Source organism: Anomaloglossus baeobatrachus, chromosome 3 (assembly GCF_048569485.1).
Source record: "Anomaloglossus baeobatrachus isolate aAnoBae1 chromosome 3, aAnoBae1.hap1, whole genome shotgun sequence".
Classification (NCBI taxonomy): Eukaryota; Metazoa; Chordata; class Amphibia; order Anura; family Aromobatidae; genus Anomaloglossus; species Anomaloglossus baeobatrachus.
In genome coordinates this window covers 353312950-353335316 of record NC_134355.1, presented here as the reverse complement: position 1 = coordinate 353335316, position 22367 = coordinate 353312950, and the positions used below count along the sequence as shown (strand labels likewise).

Sequence of the window (22367 nt, the reverse complement as noted above, 5' to 3'; positions counted from 1 at the left end):
AGTGGCCGCTTTGCGCGGCCTGAGCCTCCTGTAAATGCTCCTTCACAATTGGCATGATCGCGCTTATGCGGTTCTGCATACCCAAAATGTGTTCGATCACACTTTTATGGGGGGTGGGCTCTTGCTCCCATGTTTCCTTTGCCAGGTCCAACAATCCCCGGGGATGTCGCCCGTATAACAATTCAAAAGACGAAAACCCCGTGGATGCCTGTGGCACCTCTCGTATGGCAAACATCAAATAGGGAAGCATCATATCCCAGTCTTTCCCGTCTTTTGAAATCACCCTTTTTAGCATGGTTTTCAGGGTTTTATTGAAACGCTCGACTAAACCGTCCGTTTGAGGATGATACACAGACGTACGCAACTGCTTGATCTGGAGTAGCCGGCATAGCTCTTTGGTCACTTTACACATGAATGGGGTCCCCTGATCCGTAAGGATCTCCTTGGGCAATCCCACCCGGCAGAACACAGCAAACAACTCCCGAGCTATAAGCTTTGCTGCAGTATGTCTGAGAGGTATCGCCTCAGGATACCGGGTGGCATAGTCAACGATCACTAGGATGTGTTGGTGCCCTCGAGCGGACTTTACGAGGGGCCCCACCAGATCCATCCCTATCCGTTCAAAAGGGACTTCTATAATGGGTAACGGTACCAACGGACTGCGAAAATGGGTCAGGGGTGCGGTAAGCTGACACTCCGGGCAGGTTTCGCAGAACCGTTTTACCTCCCCAAAGACCCCGGGCCAATAGAACCTTTGCAATATTCGCTCCTGCGTTTTCTTGACCCCTAGGTGGCCACTCATCAGGTGTTTATGAGCCAAGTCGAGGACCCGCCGGCGAGGCGGCTGGGGCACCACCAACTGTTCTACCCCCACACCCCGTATTTCATCTACCCGGTAGAGTAAATCCTGTTTAAGAGCGAAATGGGGGTACCTTACCTGGGCACCGGGCAGCTGTGCCACCCCGTCAACTACTGTCACCCGACTCCGAGCATGTATTAACGTAGGGTCCTGCAGTTGGGCTGTCCCAAACGTATCCGGGGACGCCTCCAACTCCGGGATGGGCTCGACCGTCTCAGCCTCTCCTGCCAATACCTCTAGGGGCGACCTATCGGGTTCACACTCTGTCCCTATCATGGTGACCCCTACGGCAGGTGTCCCGGATTCAGGATTGTAGGGCTCAGGTCCCGGACCGACCAATAACTGAGGGGACTTAGGGGGTCCCCTCCATAAAGTCCAAAAATAGGGCAGATCCCTTCCTAGGATCACGTCATAAGGAAGAGTGTTAAGAAGTCCCACCTCATGTTGCACCTGACCGCAAGGTGCTGTGATGGTGACAATCCCCGTGGGATAGTCGCGGCGGTCCCCATGTATGCAAACCACCCCCACAGTGCGTCCTGTGGCCTTTACTTTAGCCCTCAAGGTGGATCGCACAAGGGTCACTAAGCTTCCGGAATCCAACAATCCTGTAACCGGACATCCATTCACCTGTATTTGGCACAAGTGGGGCTCCGTCTCTGGGGAGACCAGGTCAGCGGTACACGCCACCTGAGCATACATTGAACCCCGCCGGGTAACCCCACAATCCATGGGCTCCGTGGTGAGTGGACACTGGGCTTCCATATGTCCCACCCGCTGGCACCGCCAACATCTAATGGGGACGGAAACCCCCTTGACGGGTTGTCGTTTAGGGTACAGAACCTTCCGGACCTCAGGAATGGCGGCCGCGGCCTCAGACGGGACGGTAGGGGACTCCTGCACCGTTGTCAGCGGTGGGTCCTTGGCCCTAGGCTTGGAGGGGCCGGACCGACGGGCGGTACGCAAAGTCTCAGTGTCCCGTATCAAGTCCTGCGTAGCCACATGCCGCTCTACCAGGGACACTAATTGGTCCAGGGTACTCGGGTCACCCTGTCCGACCCACCGTTGAACGGTGACGGGTAAAGTGCGCACAAAACGATCCACTACTACCCTTTCCACCATTTGCACCGGGCTCAGAGTGTCAGGCTGCAACCACTTTTTTACAAGATGCAACAAGTCATAGGCCTGGGAGCGTACGGGTTTGGCTTCCTCATAGAACCACTGATTTACCCGCTGAGCCCGTACATAGGTATTCACCCCCAACCGAGCCAGTATTTCGGCTTTCAGGGTCACATAGTCAATGGCGTCCTCGGTACAGAGGTCCAGGTACGCTTTTTGGGGTTCCCCCGTCAGATAGGGCGACAATACCTCAGCCCACTGGGGGGTTGGCAGCTTTTCCCGCTCGGCCACCCGCTCAAACACCGCCAGGAACGCTTCCACATCATCACCCGGGGTCATCTTTTGCAACGCTTGTCTCACCGCTTTCCGGACGCTGCCGTCGTCACCCGGTCCCGGGGTTGTTGCTGTCGGTCCGGCACGGATCGACTTGGCCAGGAGAACCATCTGTTCTTGGTGCCTTTTTTCCTGCAATTGCAAGGCTTGCTGCTGACGTGCATTGGCCTGATCCATCTGTTCTTGGAGTTTTTTTTCCTGCACTTGCAAGGATTGGAGCAGGTGTGCATTGGTCTGTTGCTGCTGTGCATTAGCCTGAGCCAAATGCTTTAGTATGTCTTCCATGGCGTCGCCGGGTTTGGGCTGTAGTATAGCCGCTCGAATCCAGGACATGCGCAGCTGGGTCACCAGGGATGGATGCTACACCTCACCGGCTGTCATGCCCGCATTCTCCACCATATGTGAGGTAGCACGGTCGGCTGAACAGCAGAAGACACGGGATCCAGGCATATGGGTTCACAGCACACGGTTTTAATGTCCAAACAAAAGTCCATAACAAAATACATGTGCCTCTCCAGCAGAGAGCTCAGGAAGTTCTGTTCACTCCCTCACACCCGGCACACCTGCCCTTGTTCCTGATTCTATTTAACCCTTCCTTCAGCCTGTAGGGAAACAGCATTAACCCTAGAGTGGATTTACTTTCTATCATGGAGTGAGCACAACCGGGGTGAGAGATACCGGCCGTCATAGATAACCCCGGTCACAGTGTCACAATATATATATATATATATATATATATATATATATATATATATATATATATATATATATATATATATATATATATATATATATATATATATATATATATATATATATATATTGTTGTGTGTAGTTACCAAGTGTTTGTGTAGGGCGCTGTACATGTTCTGGGTGTGGCGGGGGTGAGAGCGGTGTTATATGTGTGTTGCGTGTGTTGCGTTGTTTGTGGAGCGCTGTGTGTGTGTTGTGCGGTTTGTGTGTGTGTGGTGTGTTTTGGGGGGAGGTATGTTTTGAGCAATGTGTGTGGTGTGCGGTATGTGCGTATATTTGTGTGTGCAGCGTTGTCTGTGTGTGTGGGTGTCTGTGTAGGGCATTGTTTGTGGTTCCCAGTGTGTGTGTGTTGTGCAGTGCGCGCGTGTGTGTGTGTGTGTGTGTTGGGGGGAGGTGTGCACCTCCCATCGTGCTCCATCCCCCATGCTGCACACCCCCCATCATGCCCCATCCCCTATGCTGCGCATTCCCCATCGTGCTGCATCCCCCATGCTGCGCACTCCCAAACGTGCTCCATCCGCCATGCTGCGCACTCCCAAACGTGGTCCATCCGCCATGCTGCGCACTCCCAAACGTGCTCCATCCGCCATACTGCGCACTCCCAAACGTGGTCCATCCGCCATGCTGCGCACTCCCAAACGTGCTCCATCCGCCATACTGCGCACTCCCCATCGTGCTCTATCCGCCATGCTGCGCACTCCCAAACAAGCTCCATCCCCCATGCAGCGCACTCCCCATCGTGCTGCATCCCCCATGCTGCGCATTCCCAAACGTGCTCCATCCGCCATGCTGCGCACTCCCCATCGTGCTCTATCCGCCATGCTGCGCACTCCCAAACAAGCTCCATCCCCCATGCAGCGCACTCCCCATCGTGCTGCATCCCCCATGCTGCGCATTCCCAAACGTGCTCCATCCGCCATGCTGCGCACTCCCAAACGTGCTCCATCCGCCATGCTGCGCACTCCCAAACGTGCTCCATCCGCCATACTGCGCACTCCCCATCGTGCTGCATCTCCCATGCTGCGCATTCCCAAACGTGCTCCATCCGCCATGCTGCGCACTCCCAAACGTGGTCCATCCGCCATGCTGCGCACTCCCAAACGTGCTCCATCCGCCATACTGCGCACTCCCCATCGTGCTGCATCTCCCATGCTGCGCACTCCCAAACGTGCTCCATCCGCCATGCTGCGCACTCCCCATCGTGCTCTATCCGCCATGCTGCACACTCCCAAACGTGCTCCATCCGCCATGCTGCGCACCCCCCATCGTGCTCCATCCGCCATGCTGCGCACTCCCAAACGTGCTCTACCCGCCATGCTGCGCACTCCCAAACGTGCTCCATCCGCCATGCTGCGCACTCCCAAATGTGCTCCATCCGCTATGCTGCGCACTCCCAAACGTGGTCCATCCGCCATGCTGCGCACTCCCCAACGTGCTCCATCCGCCATGCTGCGCACTCCCCAACGTGCTCCATCCGCCATACTGCGCACTCCCAAACGTGCTCCATCCGCCATACTGCGCACTCCCCATCGTGCACCATCCGGCATGCTGCGCACTCCCAAACGTGCTCCATCCGTCATGCTGCGCACTCCCAAACGTGCTCCATCCGCCATGCTGCGCACTCCCAAACGTGCTCCATCCGCCATGCTGCGCACTCCCAAACGTGCTCCATCCGCCATGCTGCGCACTCCCAAACGTGCTCCATCCGCCATGCTGCGCACTCCCAAACGTGCTCCATCCGCCATGCTGCGCACTCCCAAACGTGGTCCATCCGCCATGCTGCGCACTCCCAAACGTGGTCCATCCGCCATGCTGCGCACTCCCAAACGTGGTCCATCCGCCATGCTGCGCACTCCCAAACGTGGTCCATCCGCCATGCTGCGCACTCCCAAACGTGGTCCATCCGCCATGCTGCGCACTCCCAAACGTGGTCCATCCGCCATGCTGCGCACTCCCAAACGTGGTCCATCCGCCATGCTGCGCACTCCCAAACGTGGTCCATCCGCCATGCTGCGCACTCCCAAACGTGGTCCATCCGCCATGCTGCGCACTCCCAAACGTGGTCCATCCGCCATGCTGCGCACTCCCAAACGTGGTCCATCCGCCATGCTGCGCACTCCCAAACGTGGTCCATCCGCCATGCTGCGCACTCCCAAACGTGCTCCATCCGCCATGCTGCGCACTCCCAAACGTGCTCCATCCGCCATGCTGCGCACTCCCAAACGTGCTCCAGCCTCCATGCTGCGCACTCCCAAACGTGGTCCATCCGCCATGCTGCGCACTCCCAAACGTGCTCCATCCGCCATGCTGCGCAACTCCCAAACGTGCTCCATCCCCCATGCTGCGCACTCCCCATCGTGCTCCATCCCCCATGCTGCGCACCCCCCATCGTGCTCCATCCCCCATGCTGCACCAGCATCAGCCTCTCTGCCCGCAGCATCAGCCTCTCTGCCCGCAGCATCAGCCTCTCTGCCCGCAGCATCAGCCTCTCTGCCCGCAGCATCAGCCTCTCTGCCCGCAGCATCAGCCTCTCTCCTCCCAGCATCAGCCTCTCTCCTCCCAGCATCAGCCTCTCTCCTCCCAGCATCAGCCTCTCTCCTCCCAGCATCAGCCTCTCTCCTCCCAGCATCAGCCTCTCTCCTCCCAGCATCAGCCTCTCTCCTCCCAGCATCAGCCTCTCTCCTCCCAGCATCAGCCTCTCTCCTCCCAGCATCAGCCTCTCTCCTCCCAGCATCAGCCTCTCTCCTCCCAGCATCAGCCTCTCTCCTCCCAGCATCAGCCTCTCTCCTCCCAGCATCAGCCTCTCTCCTCCCAGCATCAGCCTCTCTCCTCCCAGCATCAGCCTCTCTCCTCCCAGCATCAGCCTCTCTCCTCCCAGCATCAGCCTCTCTCCTCCCAGCATCAGCCTCTCTCCTCCCAGCATCAGCCTCTCTCCTCCCAGCATCAGCCTCTCTCCTCCCAGCATCAGCCTCTCTCCTCCCAGCATCAGCCTCTCTCCTCCCAGCATCAGCCTCTCTCCTCCCAGCATCAGCCTCTCTCCTCCCAGCATCAGCCTCTCTCCTCCCAGCATCAGCCTCTCTCCTCCCAGCATCAGCCTCTCTCCTCCCAGCATCAGCCTCTCTCCTCCCAGCATCAGCCTCTCTCCTCCCAGCATCAGCCTCTCTCCTCCCAGCATCAGCCTCTCTCCTCCCAGCATCAGCCTCTCTCCTCCCAGCATCAGCCTCTCTCCTCCCAGCATCAGCCTCTCTCCTCCCAGCATCAGCCTCTCTCCTCCCAGCATCAGCCTCTCTCCTCACAGCCTACCCCAGCCTCAGCCTCTCTTCTCTCAGCCTCCCCCTCCCAGCCTTCCCCAGGATCAGCCTCTCTCATCCCAGCATCAGCCTCTCTCCTCCCAGCATCAGCCTCTCCTCTCTGTCCCCAGCATCAGCCTCTCTCCACCCAGCCTTCCCCAGCATCAGCCTCTCTCCTCCCAGCCTCTCTCTCTTCCCAGCCTCCCCCAGCATCAGCCTCTCTCCTTCCAGCCTCCCCCAGCATCAGCCTCTCTCCTTCCAGCCTCCCCCAGCATCACCCTCTCTCCTTCCAGCCTCCCCCAGCATCAGCCTCTCTCCTTCCAGCCTCCCCCAGCATCACCCTCTCTCCTTCCAGCCTCCCCCAGCATCAGCCTCCCTCTCCCAGCCTTCCCCAGGATCAGCCTCTCTCCTCCCAGCCTCCGTCCTCCCAGCCTCCGTCCTCCCAGCCTCCCCCAGCATCAGCCTCCCCCAGCATCAGCCTCCCTCTCCCAGCCTTCCCCAGAATCAGCCTCTCTCCTCCCAGCCTCCGTCCTCCCAGCCTTCCCCAGCATCAGCTTTCCCCTCCCAGCCTCCCTCAGCATCAGCCTTCCCCAGCATCAGCCTCTCTCCTCCCAGCCTCAGCCTCTCTCCTTCCAGCCTCCCCCAGCATCAGCCTCTCTCCTTCCAGCCTCCCCTTCCCAGCCTTCCCCAGGATCAGCCTCTCTCCTCCCAGCCTCCTTCAGCATCAGCCTCCCCCTCCCAGTCTCCCCCAGCATCAGCCTCCCCCTCCCAGCCTTCCCCAAGATCAGCCTCTCTGCTCCCAGCCTCCTCCTGCACGCTGTGCTCCTCTGCCGACACTCACACACACCCGATCGCATACACTCACACAACCGATCGCATACACTCACACACACAACCGATCGCATACACTCACACACAACCGATCGCATACACTCACACACCCGATCGCATACACTCACCCACACCCACCCACACCCGATCGCATACACTCACACACACCCGATCGCATACACTCACACACACCCGATCGCATACACTCACACACACCCGATCGCATACACTCACACACACAGACGCTGACGAAACCGCACATACGCGCTGATACTCACAACATCCGGAGATACCACATGCTTCTGGCCATGTGATCCTCCGTCAGGTCCTGGAAGGTCACAGCAGCACAGTATCGAGGCCGAGAAGCAAGCGATATCGCCGGATGCTGTGAGTGTGTGGATGCGATGTGATGTGTGTGTGATGTGTGTGTGAGGTGTGTGTGAGGTGTGTGTGAGGTGTGTGTGAGGTGTGTGTGAGGTGTGCGTGAGGTGTGCGTGAGGTGTGCGTGAGGTGTGTGTGAGGTGTGTGTGAGGTGTGTGTGAGGTGTGTGTGAGGTGTGTGTGAGGTGTGTGTGAGGTGTGTGTGAGGTGTGTGTGAGGTGTGTGTGAGGTGTGTGTGTGAGAGTGAGTGTGATCTGATGTGTGTGTATGTGTGTGTGTGTGCTGTTATGTGTGTGCGTGTGGATCTTCCGCCGCTGCAGGACCTTGATGTGCTGGTAACTATGCTACCATGGTTACCAGCGCATCACGTCCCCCACTCGCACGGGAGCCCACACCAGCATACGGCGGCAAGGCCAGCAATGTGAGGGTAAGTGTCGGCTGGGTTGGCGGCGTACGCTGATGTGGGCTCCCGTTGGGGGGGGGGGGGGGTTGTACAGTACTCACCTGGGAGCCGTGACCGTGTCAGTTCGGGGAATGCGCGGGAGGGGGGAGGGGGGCAGAGCTAGCATCCATTGCGTGAGGGGGGCGGGGCGTGGCGTGGCCGAGTTGCCAATGCCTGCAGGGTGCCGGGGCGAGAGGCCAATCTGTGGGGGGGCGGAGCCTGGGCGAGCGGCTGTCCAATCCATGTGGGGGCGCAGCCTGGGCGAGCGGCCAATCCGTGGGGGGGGGTGGGGCCATGGCGAGCCCAGCGGCCAATCAGCTTTGTGTCACCGTAAGGACACAATGTCACCGGAAGGACACAATTTTGAAGCAAGACAGACAGACAGACAGAATAAGGCAATTATAGATATAGATTATATATATATATATATATATATAATTAGTTTAGTGTTGAGCGAGTAGTTAATTATTCGTACTCACTATGCCGTTAGCGAGTACTGTCCGCTACTTGTGTATTCGTTACGAATAGCGGGCGCAATGTAAGTCAATGGAAGATACTCGCTAAGTACGAGTAACCCGAAAGCTGTACTTTTCATGCAAGTAGTCAATTATGAATTAACACATGTGGAATGAAATACTTAACAAAAAAGTTTGAAACAACTGAAAATATGTCTTGTATTCTAGGTTCTTCAAAGTAGCCATCTTTTGCTTTGATTACTGCTTTGCACACTCTTGGCATTCTCTTAATGATCTTCAAGAGGTTGTCACCGGAAATGGTCTTCCAACAGTCTTGAAGGAGTTCCCAGAGATGCTTAGCACTTGTTCGCTTTTTTGCCTTCACTCTGCGGTCCAGCTCACCCCAAACCATCTCAATTGGGTTCAGGTCTGGTGACTGTGGAGGTCAGGTCATCTGAAATAGCATCCCATCACTGTCCTTCTTAGTCAAATAGCCTTTACACAGCCTGGAGGTGTGTTTGGGGTCATTGTCCTGTTGAAAAACAAATGAGGGTCCAACTAAACGCAAACCGGATGGAATAGCATGCTGCTGCAAGATGCAGTGGTAGCCATGCTGGTTCATTATGCCTTAAATTTTGAATAAATCTCCAACAGTGTGTCACCAGCAAAGCACCCCCACACCATCACACCACCTCCTCCATGCTTCACGGTGGGAACCAGGCATGTAGAGTCCATCCGTTCACCTTTTCAGCGTCGCACAAAGACACGGTGGTTGGATCCAAAGATCTCAAATTTGGACTCATCAGACCAAAGCACAGATTTCCACTGGTCTAATGTCCATTCCTTGTGTTCTTTAGCCCAAACAAGTCTCTTCTGCTTGTTGCCGGTCCTAAGCAGTGGTTTCCTAGCAGCTATTTTACCGTGAAGGCCTGCTGCACAAAGTCTCCTCTGATCAGTTGTTCTAGAGATGTCTGCTGCTAGAACTCTTTATGGCATTTACCTGGTCTCTAATCTGAGCTGCTGTTAACCTGCGATTTTTGAGGCTGGTAACTCCGATAAACTTATCCTCCACAGCAGAGGTGACTCTTGGTATTCCTTTCCTGGGGCGGTCCTCATGTGAGCCAATTTCTTTGTAGTGTTGATGGTTTTTGCCACTGCACTTGGGGACACTTTCAAAGTTTTCCCAATTTTTCTTACTGACTGACCTTCATTTCTTAAAGTAATAATGGCCACTCGTTTTTCTTTACTTAGCTGCTTTTTTCTTGCCATAATACAAATTCTAACAGTCTATTCAATAGGACTATCAGCTGTGTATGTACCAGACTTCTGCACAACACAACTGATGGTCCCAACCCCATTTATAAGGCAAGAAATCCCACTTATTAACACTAGAACTACTGGACTCGTGACACCTATATAGAAATACATAGTGCAAAGTAGTCAAAATGACTACCTCAGTAGTTCTAGTGTTAAACCTGACAGGGCACACCTGTGAAGTGAAAAACATTTCCGGTGACTACCTCTTGAAGCTCATCAAGAGAATGCAAACAGTGCAAAGCAGTAATCAAAGCAAAAGGTGGCTACTTTGAAGAACCTAGCATATAAGACATATTTTCTGTTTTTTCTCACTGTTTTTTGTTAAGTATTTCATTCCACATGTGTTAATTCATAGTTTTGATGCCTTCAATGTGAATCTACAATTTTCAGAGTCATGAAAATAAAGAAAATTCTTTGAATGAGGAGTGTCGAAACTTTTGGTCTATATTCTCTCTCTTTCTTTCTCTTTCTTTCTCTCTTTCTTTCTCTCTCTTTCTTTCTCTCTCTTTCTTTCTCTCTCTTTCTTTCTCTTTCTTTCTCTCTTTCTTTCTTTCTCTCTCGCGCTTTCTCTCGCTCTCTCTCGCCCCCTCTCTCTCGCCCCCTCTCTCTCGCCCCCTCTCTCTCTCCCCCTCTCTCTCGCCCCCTCTCTCTCGCCCCCTCTCTCTCGCCCCCTCTCTCTCGCCCCCTCTCTCTCGCCCCCTCTCTCTCGCTCTCTCTCTCGCTCTCTCTCTCGCTCTCTCTCTCGCTCTCTCTCTCGCTCTCTCTCTCGCTCTCTCTCTCTCTCGCTCTCTCGCTCTCTCGCTCGCTCTCTCGCTCGCTCTCTCGCTCGCTCTCTCGCTCGCTCTCTCGCTCTCTCTCTCGCTCTCTCTCTCGCTCTCGCTCTCGCTCACGCTCTCTCTCTCGCTCTCTCTCTCGCTCTCTCTCTCGCTCTCTCTCTCGCTCTCTCTCTCGCTCTCTCTCTCGCTCTCTCTCTCTCTCGCGCTCTCTCTCGCGCTCTCTCTCGCGCTCTCTCTCGCGCTCTCTCTCGCGCTCTCTCTCGCGCTCTCTCTCGCGCTCTCTCTCGCGCTCTCTCTCGCGCTCTCTCTCGCGCTCTCTCTCGCTCGCTCTCTCTCGCTCGCTCTCTCTCGCTCGCTCTCTCTCGCTCGCTCTCTCTCGCGCTCTCTCTCGCGCTCTCTCTCGCGCTCTCTCTCGCGCTCTCTCTCGCGCTCTCTCTCGCTCTCTCTCTCGCTCTCTCTCTCGCTCTTTCGCTCTCTCTCTCGCTCTTTCGCTCTCTCTCTCGCTCTTTCACTCTCTCTCTCGCTCTTTCACTCTCTCTCTCGCTCTTTCACTCTCTCTCTCGCTCTTTCACTCTCTCTCTCGCTCTTTCACTCTCTCTCTCGCTCTTTCACTCTCTCTCTTTCGCTCTTTCACTCTCTCTCTTTCGCTCTTTCACTCTCTCTCTTTCGCTCTCTCTTTCGCTCTTTCTCTCTCATATTTTGGTATTCCAGGTATATTCGGAGGTGATTGTATGATAATCATTGGCTCCCCATGATAACATCAAGTGAGGTGAAGGTTGTGGGATTCCTCCAACCATCCGCAACCTCTCTCACAGTGAAATAGTGTGATGTCGCTCTTTGCAGTACCCGAGTACTGCAATATATTTTACTTAAAGTTACCAATACATTACAGACCAATTAACAATATTAGACCAATGAACTATTCGGTAACAACTAAGTAAAAGTATGCTGCAGTGCAAAGAGCAAGATCTTCTAGCGCAAATAGTATTTTGCTTAACCCAAATTATTATTCAATTACTTCATTTTGAAATCGAAGTCTCTTTTTCTTCTGTTTATTGTACAAATAATATATAAAGAGTGTGGCTCTTAGACATTAGTGATAAAGAAAACCAAAGCGAAAAACAATAAACGCACAGAATGGGATGCGGTAACAAAATATTTACAGCAATTTTGTAATCTCTACTGCTTGTTTTAACAATTTCACTTATTACAGCCTCCTATTGGGTTGCCTGTATTCTTTGAACTAAGAATGGAGGCTGTAATGATGTGCTGGAGCCCTGCTCCATTGGCTGTTGGTGACTTTAGGGAGCAGTTATATGTAATATTTTACCTGTTACCTTTATTCATTCTCATGATGAGTGTTGGGTTTGTTTTTGATCTTTCTGATTCATGCACCAATTAGCTAAACTTAGCTACTTTTATTTCACATTTTTTCAGCTGCATTTTTTTGTCTTTTTTGCTTTATGATTTAAACAAAACTACTATTTCTTTATCGTTCCTTATGGGAGACCCAAACCATGGGTGTATAGCTTCTGCCTCCGGAGGACACACAAAGAACTACACTCAAACGTGTAGCTCCTCCCTCCCAGCCTATACACCCCCTGGTAGCCAGTCCTAGCCAGTTTTTGCTTTGTGTGTCAGGAGGATCACACACACACATGCATCCTCTTTTGATTTTTCATTTTTTCTAAAGATTTGGAAGAAAAGTGGGTCCACTGGACTCCCGGCATGTCCCTTCTCACCCCCCTGGCGGCGGTGCTGTTAAGGTTGACTTCAGGGCAGGAGCCCTTCATGCCGCGCTCCTTCACCATCCCTTAGGGGCTCTGGCTTGAAGTTAGAGACAACACGGTTCTCACTGCCTTGCAGGAGACCGGCCTCCATCCGCAGCCCTTGTGCAGGACCCTGCTGGAAGGAGCACTGAACCCCCACCCCACCAGGGACTGGGCCCTGCGTCTCAAAGCTAAGTATAGAGACGTTATTCAGAGGGTCCTTCTGCAATGTGGGGCACTTTTATTGGGGGGGATAGTGATTTACTTTGATAATGCTGTTTTTTACTGTGTTTCCGGCCGGTTCCACGGTTTTTACTGGGAACCGCGCCGATGATGCCTGATTGTCGGCCGCATGCATAACTCTAGGCCCCGGCTTCAGCCGCGGCCTAGTTTCGTTTCGTTCCCCTGCATGTCAGTCATGCAGGGGGACACTGCAGCGCCGCCCGCCGGCCGCTCTGCACAGGGGAGGACACTCCTATCTGAGGAGATGATTCCCTCCCCTGTACATCTCCTTAGCCCTCCGATTCCCGCTCCTGGGTTAACCCCCGCCCCCCCCTCACTCCGGCGCCATTTTCTCAGCGTCCTTAGTACACTGGTCGGCGCTGGCTGCTCTGCAGTGCAGAGGGAGTGCATATCTGGCTGGGGGTCCAGGCTTGGAATCCGGAGGGCGCACATAATAGCGGCCTGATAAGTCACAACCTTTGGTTGTGCACTTTTATGCACTCTCAGGGCATTCTGAAGGAGTTAATTCTTTATTATAGAACCTCCTCCTCAGCAGCATGTCTCACACTAGGAAGGCTGTACACTACATGCCCTGTATGTAAGCTCATATTGCCTGAACCGGCACAGACCACACACTGTAATGGTCTCATGTGGTGGTGCCTCAGCCTGGAGTCTCCCCAGGCTGAACCCCTGTCTTGGGTAGCATCTTTTTCCAATGCTATTTCCCAGTCCTTTGCAGACTCCATTGGACAGTTGTCTCGGACGCTGCTAAGCATGCATCAGCCCCCTTCTCAGGGTGCCTCTGATGCTCCAGCTCGCTCTGCAGAGCTCACAGAGTCTGTTTCATCTAATCCCTGACCCCGTCCTCCTAAACGGAGACGCAGGGACTCCTTTCCTTCCTCGCCCCACGGCTCTGCCTCACGGGCCGAGTCACAAGGCGAGGAGGATACCCTTACTGTGGGCTCAGACGCTTCGTCTCTGTACCCCATTGATACCGATGGTGATGCAGATGTTAGCGATTTGATGCGTCCATTAACTCCGTTCTGGACCTTAACCCTCCAGTGTCAGAAGAACAGGCCTCTTGGGTAGGAAAACATCAGTTTATCTCACCTAAGAGAGCAGGCCACTGTGACTAAACCCAGGGCCTGTCCTGACAAACGTTTTCTTAAGCGTACTTCTGACCTACTGGGGGCTTGGACGCTCTCCATGTACCCTATTGATCTGTCCGAAAGTGACGCAGATGCTAATGATTTGATTGCGTCCATTATATTTATACTGGACCTCAATCCGCCTGTATCAGGGGAGCACCCCTCTTTGGCAGAAAAGCATCAGTATACCTTGCCTAAGAGAACAAGGAGTGTGTTCCTTATCCACTCCAGCATTCAGGTCACTGTGACCAAGCCCAGAGCTTGTCCTGACAGACGCTTCCCAGAGCGTGGTTCTGATGACTGTTTCCCCCTTCCACCAATGGTGGTCAAGGAGTGGGCTCATTCACCAAGGGTGGACCCTCCGGGGTCTAGATTTTCAGCCCGGACAGTTGTCGTCTCCTCTCTGAGGATCCCACTGTCCGCCAGGTTGTCCTTCTGGCCAAATCTATATTTGAGGCGGCAGGGGCCTCGTTCTCCCCATCTTTGCAGCAGTGCGAGCTCTCAAGCCATCTCTGCTTCTTGGGAGGAGATGCATTCCCTCACCAGGGCCTTTTTGCCCGAATTGGTTGCCTTAACTTCCAGGCTTCAGTCTTTTCATCTATAGCTGGAGACTGTCACCGCACTGCGGTGGCCTCGGCCACTTCCCTCGCTATCCGCAGGTTCCTGTGGCTTCGAGAGTGGAAGGCAGATGCTTCTTAAAAAGTTTCCTTGCTGGACTCCCTTTTGCTGGGACCAGTCTATTCGGTGAACAACTGGATGAAATTATTAAGGAAGCTTTTGGCAGGAAGAGTACTTCCATGCCACAACCCAGGAAACCTTCCAGGGCAGGAACCAGTCGAGGTTTCGTTCCTTTCGTTTCCTCTAACTGGTCGTCCTCTAAGCCCTCGGCCTCGTCCACTATCTCAGCCAAGGTCCGTAATCCAACTGGCGCATGAAGCCGTGTCCTAAGTCGGCAGGAGCTGCTGCCACCAGGGCAGCCTCCTCTTGATTATCTGGCCACGCCAGTAACGTCCTTGGTCGGTGGCAGGCTCTCCCTCTTGGGCGACGTGTGGTTGCAACACGTCTTCGATCAGTGGGTGTGGGTTACCCTCTCCCACGGCTGCAAAACAGATTTTTTCTGACAACTCCCCCCTGCTCCAAGGCAGCCGCCTTCTCACAGGCCGTGGCATTTTTGCAGGCCAATGGAGTAATTGTACCAGTTCCCAACTGGGAACGGTTCTGAGATTTCTACTCAAATCTCTTCCTAGTCCCCGAAAAGGACGGTGCTTCCGATCTGGATCTCAAGCTTCTCAACAAGCATGTTCAGGTGCGGCAATTTTGCAGAAATCTCTGCGATCAGTCAATGACCCAAGGAGATTTCTTAGCATCCATCGACATCAGAGATGTCTCTCTGCATGTGCCATTCGCAGTTTCCCACCAGCGTTGGCTACGTTTTGTAATCAGAGAGGAACATTTCCAATCGTGGCTCTCCCCTTGGGCTAGCCACGGCCCTTTGTGTATTCACCAATTGCGGTGCTGCTCCTCCAGGGGTTGGTAGTGATTCCTTCCTGGACGCCCTTCTAGTCAGGGCTTCATCCAGTGCAGACTGTCAGCGGAGTGTCTCGCTCACTCTCGCCACGCTTGCAAGTCCACTCTGATCCCGACCCAGGAACTTAGTACCTAGGGATGCAATTCGAGACTGCTGGCGCTTGTGAAGCTGCCCTTAGTCATACAGCAGTCTCTTCATCTGGCGGTTCGCTCTCTGCTGAGGCTCCGCCGTCATTCCATCAGGCACCTCATGCAGGTGCTGGGTCAGATGATGGCGTCAATAGAAGCGGTTCCCCTTGCCAGTTCCATCTGCGTCCCCTGCAGCTGGACATTTTCCGCTGTTGGGGCAAGGGACTTCTTCCTTGCACAGACTGGTGGCTCTGTCGCCACAGACCAGGAGCTCTCCTTAAGTGGTGGCTTCGGCCCCTCTCTCTGTACCAGGGACGCTCCTTTCTGGCCCCGTCCTGGGTGATTCCGACCACGGGCCAGTCTATCCGGCTGGGGAGCAGTTTCTCCACCACCGAGCATAGGGCACTTGGACACCGTCCGAATCAGCCTTTTCGATCAATGTGCTAGAAATCAGGGCTGTAGTCCTTGGACTCGCAGCCGCCTAGCAATGTTGGAAGTTCAACATATCCTTCAGTGGACGGAGGACTCCGAGTCCACCATATCCGCAGTCCACATCCCAGGCGCAGAAAACTGGGAGGCGGATTATCCCAGCCGTCTAACCGTGGGCAGCGGCGGGTGAGCCCTGCATCCGGCAGTGTTCCGGTCAATTTAGCAGGCAGGGCACTCCGGAAGTGGATCTATGGCATCCCGGCACAACAACAAGGTCCCGGTTTACGTGGCTCGCTCCCACGATCCTCAGGCCTTGGCACGCGCTGGTTCCAGATTGGTCCCAGTTCCGTCTGGCCTACGTGTTTCCCCCTCTAGCTCTCTTGCCCAGAGTCCTGCGCAAGATCAAAATGGAGGGCCGTCGGGTCGTACTTATCGCCCCAGGCCCAGGCGAGCTTGGTTTCCAGACCTGCTCCGTCTGTTCGTAGAGGTGCTGTGGCATCTCCCGGACCGGCCAGACGTTCTCTCAGAGGGTCCGTTTTCCACAACAACTCTGCGGCTCTGATTGACGGCGTGGCTCTTGAGCCCTGAATCCTTACGGCTTCAGGCATTCCTTCCGAGGTCATCTTCACTATGACTCAGGCTCGGAAGTCTTCCTCGGCCAGGATTTACCTCAGGACTTGGAGAATTTTCCTGTCCTGGTGTCGTTCTTCCGGCCATGCTCCTTGGCCGTTTTTTCCTTGCCGACCATCCTGTCCTTTCTACAGTCCGGCCTGCAGCTAGGTCTGTCCCTCATTCCCTCAAGGGACAGGTCTCGGCTCGGTCAGCGTTGTTCCAGCGGCATATCGCCCGACTGGCCCAGGTGCGCTCCTTCATGCAGGGCGCATCTTACATCATTCCGCCTTACCGGCGGTCTCTGGATCCCTGAGACCTTACTCGGGTCCTCATGGCCTTACAGAAACCCCCCTTTGAGCCTCTTAGGGAGGTTTCGTTGTTTAGTCTTTCACAGAAAGTGGTCTTTCTGGTGGCCATAATTTATTTCAAGAGAGTCTTTTATTTGACTGTGCTCTCTTCGGAGTCACCCTTTTTGGTTTTTTTCGCCAAGACGAGGTGGTTCTCCGTCCAACTCCGGGCCTTCTCCCTAAGGTGGTGTCCCCTTTCCACCTTAACCAGGACATTTCATTGTCTTCCCTTTATTCGGCCCCTGTGCATCGCTTTGAGAAAGCGTTGCATGCTTTAGATTTGGTGCGGACGCTCCGGATCTATGTGTCACGCACCGCTGTTTCTTAGGCGGTGCACCTCTCTTGTGTGCTGACCATACGTCAACGCAAGGGTCTCTCGGCTTCTCAACCGACCCTAGCTCATTGAATAGGTCGGCCATATCCGATGCCTACCAATGTTCTCAGATGCCTCCCCCGCTGGGGATTAAGGCGCACTCGACCAGAGCCGTCGGTGCCTCTTGGGCTACGGCTCAGCAGGTCTGTCAGGCTGCCACGTGGTCTAGTCTGCACTTTTTTTCGAAGCACTACCAAGTGCATGCTCATGCTTCGGCAGATGCGAGCTTGGGCGGACGCATCCTTCGGACGGCTGTCGCCCATTTGTGAAGTTAGGTTTCGCCTACTTCTCAGTGTCTGTTTATTTCCCACCCATGGACTGCTTTGAGACGTCCCATGGTTTGGGTCTCCCATAAGGAACGATAAAGAAAAAGAGAATTTTGTTTACTTACCGTAAATTCTTTTTCTTATAGTTCCGACATGGGAGACCCAGCACCCTCTCTGTTGCCTGTTGGCAGTTTTCTTGTTCCGTGTGTTTTCACCGGCTGTTGTTGTAGACAGAGGTTCCGGTTGTTCCGGGTTTTGCTCTATCTCTACTTGTGGGTGGATGTCCTCCTTCAGCTTTTGCACTAAACTGGCTAGGACTGGCTACCAGGGGGTGTATAGGCTGGGAGGGAGGAGCTACACGTTTGAGTGTAGTTCTTTGTGTGTCCTCCGGAGGCAGAAGCTATACACCCATGGTTTGGGTCTCCCATGTCGGAACTATAAGAAAAAGAATTTACGGTAAGTAAACAAAATTCTCTTTTTTAGGTACTTACTCTACTTTTGCCCAGCATTGACAAAACTTTATTGATAAATTAATTCTTATGACAGGTGTTTTGAGTGCATTTCTGCACAGCGGTCAAACGTTTTCTATAAATTCCATACACTTTTCTGGAACTGCAAAACGTTGCATTTTTTTTGCATGTTCACCATGGAACATAGTCGAAGGGTACAGGCAGACTGTGCAGCAGTGAAAGCTCTACCCACCTGCAATGAACCATTTACTGCATAGTTGTGAAACAACATTGTGCAACAATTGGCCATTGTAGCGAGCAGAGTTTTGTCATCTGCAGCCAACTACAGAGGCTGGTTGTGACCTATACGAATGGTTTTATGGCTAGATCTTGGGGAACCATGGGTTCAACTTTTTGGAAAGAAATTTCTATTCGCTAAGTGTTCTTAGAAGGTAATACAGTTTTTCTGCATTTTATAACAGGAGATGGTGATGTTCTCCTTATCAGATAAAATATCTATTAATGCCTAATCCTAAGCCATAATTATAGATCCAATCCAGCAACAGTCATGACTTTTTTTTTATGTGTACTATTTAGACATTCATGTTTTTGTTTTTTGTCTATATTGTAGATATGGAGAGCACCCTGCATTCTACAGATACAAGACAAGAACTGGTAGAAGTCTACCAATGTTTTACATTTATGATTCCTATTTAACATCATCTGATTCATGGGCCAAACTCTTAACCACTTCTGGATCCCACAGCATTCGGAATACCAAGTATGATGGAATTTTTGTGGCCTTGCTTGTAGAGGAAAAGCATAAGCTTGATATTCAAAAAAGTGGTTTTGATGGAATGTACACCTATTTTGCCGCAAATGGTTTTACATATGGTTCCTCACATCAACACTGGCAAGGTTTGAAAGATTTTTGTGATTCTAACAATATGATGTTCATACCTAGCGTTGGGCCAGGGTACATCGACACAAGCATACGTCCTTGGAACTTCAAAAATACCAGGAATAGGATAAATGGAAAGTATTATGAGACTGCACTAAATGCTGCATTGCTGGTGCGTCCCAGCATTATGTCAATCACATCGTTCAATGAGTGGCATGAAGGTACTCAGATTGAAGCTGCTATTCCTAAGAAGAATGCTCAGATGAAGTATGAGGACTATTTGCCTCATAAGCCTAACATTTACCTGGAGATCACTCGTAAGTGGTCAGAAAAATATATGAAAGAGAGCAAAGAATGGCTTGTTTGATGGATGTACCAGTTTCCAATACAGTGCCCAAAGAGACTTCAGTTTGATATTTTATTGAGCCTGCTGACAAATCAATATTGTACACTGGAATTTAATGTGAAATTTATAAGTTCACTTTTATGGCACCTTAACTGTTTTTACGATATATCTGGTTATAAAATGTCTTTCATTTTTACATTGTATTTGATCAAACTGAGTTATTTTTAATGTCTCTATCTGCTATATGAATAGATGCCGATGCAAATGCGTTCATAGTGTTTCAAGCAGTCCTATGATAGGTATAAACATGACAATTGTCAGCTATACACAATGATTCAGAGAGCATTTTTTAAGTTTGTGTGTTGTATGGATTTCTTCACGCTCCTCGTTATTAGAAATGTCTGGATGAAAAAGGATCAGCATGTTGGATTTTTACATGTTCTATCCTTTCTACAGGAAACATGGTCATGTCCTTTTTCTCTATTAACATGCATGCTTTGACAAGCTCTGACCGTATAGTTCTGGAGGAATTGCTGTTATCTAAACAAGTATTCGGCTCATATATATATTTTTATTACATGGCTGTCTTTTGGCCTTACATAGGGCATACTTGATTGGCCAATCATGTGAGTTGGACAATCTGTCAGACGTTTTATCTACTAACAGCTGTGTCTCCCCACTCTCTAATCAACATGGGCAATAGCCTTAGCTTGGCTTGCATTTTCAATGGAGAAAGGAAAGTAATCCACTGCCAAATACTTCTGGTGGTGGCAGACCTCACGGGGAACCAAAAGAATCAGGACTTAAAATTCCAACTTGTCTGGTCCTTCTCCCTCAGTATCGGGAAGTCGCAAGGCATATATATATATATATATATAATTCAACCAAAACCAGCAGATTCAGCCAGCTTTTCTCCAAAGTGTATGGTAGTCTATTGACTTATGATAAGTAACATTTCTAGAAAATTAGCTCAACAGGACACTAGAGAATGTTACTAGTTATTTAGGATTGAATATATTGGTTTGTAGTGTTGAGTGTATTGTTGTTGCTTGTTCAAACATAGTTTGCACTAAATTAAAGCACTTTTTCTAAAAAATATAGATATAAGAATATATTGGAGAATTGATTAAAATTCGGTAAGTTTTTATTTCTAGTGTTTCCAACAGTTAAGGAGAATCAATCAAATAAAGACAGTGCTATGCTGGCCTTAGGATACTTAATCTAAGCATACTCGTTGTTATGAATTTCGATGTTTCATTTCAGAAATATCTGCAAGTAAAGTTACAGAAATGCATTGCTATATGATTGACCAGTGCAACAAGGGCGGGAATATGTGGGTTGGGTCTTGCTATCTATTCCCGTCCCTGTCTGCCTGCCTGGCCTTCCTCCCCCCCCATCCACATTTATACACGTTAATTCGGGCCCCTGCACACTATCATTTGGAAGTATTGCATAAAAGTTTTCACTGAGATTACTTCAGCGCCTGCGCAGAGCACGACCTCCGGCACCATCTGTGTGATCACTGTCTTTCAGTGGACTGCCGTATGCGCTATGCAAGAGCGGCACATGCTCCCTCGCATCCTCTGCTTTCGTTGTGACCGCGGGAGCACGCGCGGTCACAACAAAGCTACAGACCACCCACAAAATTAGCTGGCTGCAGACCGCACACACAAGAACACGAGCCGCATGCAGGAGACCTGTGAGCTGATTTTGTGGGCAGTCTGCAGTTCTGTTGTGACTGCACACTCTCCCGTGGTCATAACGAGAGCAGAGGATGAAAAGGCGCATGCGCCGCCCTCGCATACCGCAGGCCACTGAAAGAAGATAGTGTTTACAAAGATGGCGCCAGAGGTGGTGCAGGTGCCAACTCCGATGCCATCTTAGTGATGATTTTTATGCAATACTTCTAAACAATAGTGCGCAGGTGCCGGAATTTAATGTCATCGACTGCGACGGGGGAGGAAGGCCAGGCAGGCAGACGGGCAGGAATAGAGAAGACTCAACCCACATATTCCCTTCCTGTTGCACCTGTCAATCAAATAGCAGTGCATTGCTGTAACTTTACTTGCACATATTTCTGAAATAAAACATTGAAATTTAGAACAAAAAGTATACTTAGATTCAGCATCCTAGCGTCAGTATAGCACTGGCTTTACTTTTATATATGAAAATCCTCATGGTTGGTTCTCCTTAAGCTTCAAGTTTAGTTAAAATATTCTTTATGCTGCTTCAATATATTAAGCAGTACTTTATAGTTCGGGCAAACTATACAAGTAGGGTGACAAATCCGCAGTACATAAAGTAAGCACTTCCTAGCATCATTGTGAAATACGGGTGCAAATATGCCGTGACTGCAACATAGGGAAAGAAAAGAGCTCATAAACGTTTGCAGTCTAATGGATGCTAAAAGCATAGTTGACAAAATAACTATGATAATGTGGTTTAGATTTTTCCAAATCTTCCTGTCATTTACAGTCCCTGTGTTATCTAATAATACAATATCAAACTGCAAACATAAGATAACAGCCTGTTACCTGTGTGGAGAGTATTATCAGAAGGGCCACATGGAGACCACAAACCCAGTAACACATTAATTCATCCAGCAATAGATGTAATTTACTTTTCTTCGGCGCTCCATTGGGAGACCCAGACGATTGGGTGTATAGCACTGCCTCCGGAGGCCACACAAAGCATTACACTAAAAAGTGTAAGGCCCCTCCCCTTCTGGCTATACACCCCCCGTGGGATCACGGGCTGCTCAGTTTTCAAGCTTTGTGCGAAGGAGGTCAGACATCCACGCATAGCTCCACTGTTTAGTCAGCAGTAGCTGCTGACTATATCGGATGGAAGAAAAGAGGGCCCATACTAGGGCCCCCAGCATGCTCCCTTCTCACCCCATTCCTATTGGCGGTGTTTGTTAAGGTTGAGGTACCCATTGTGGGTACGGAGGCTGGAGCCCACATGCTGCTTTCCTTCCCCATCCCCCTGAGGGGCTCTGAGGAAGTGGGATCTTACCGGCCCCCAAGCCCTGAGGCCGGGCTCCATCCACAGACCCGTAGAACCTGCTGGATACGGAGCTGGGTATCGTTCAGGGACAAGGCCCTGCAACATTCAGGTACTCTGTGTCCCCGTATGGACAGGCCGCGCACACTCCAGACTTGCTGGGTGTGCTAGTGCGCCGGGGACAGTAGCGCTGTGCGCTGGGGTTACAGTCACTGCAGTTTCTCTGAGGGACTTTATGTGTTGGGGACTGCCGCGCCGGCCGCCCCTGGAGCGGCGGCGCGGCTGAGACTTGTG

General features: G+C 51.8%; 1 protein-coding gene across 4 annotated transcripts in view; it reads left to right on the top strand.

The window, feature by feature from the left end:
- Window positions 1-19951, top strand: part of MANEA (mannosidase endo-alpha) — a 54087-nt gene extending 34136 nt beyond the window's left edge. For all 4 annotated transcript variants that reach the window (XM_075338403.1, XM_075338401.1, XM_075338405.1 and 1 more), the window contains one exon: window positions 18455-19951. In XM_075338403.1, the coding sequence (XP_075194518.1) occupies window positions 18455-19091 (637 nt within the window). In that variant the 3' untranslated portion in view covers window positions 19092-19951. The remainder of the gene's footprint in view (window positions 1-18454) is intronic.
- Window positions 19952-22367: the final 2416 nt, after the last annotated feature.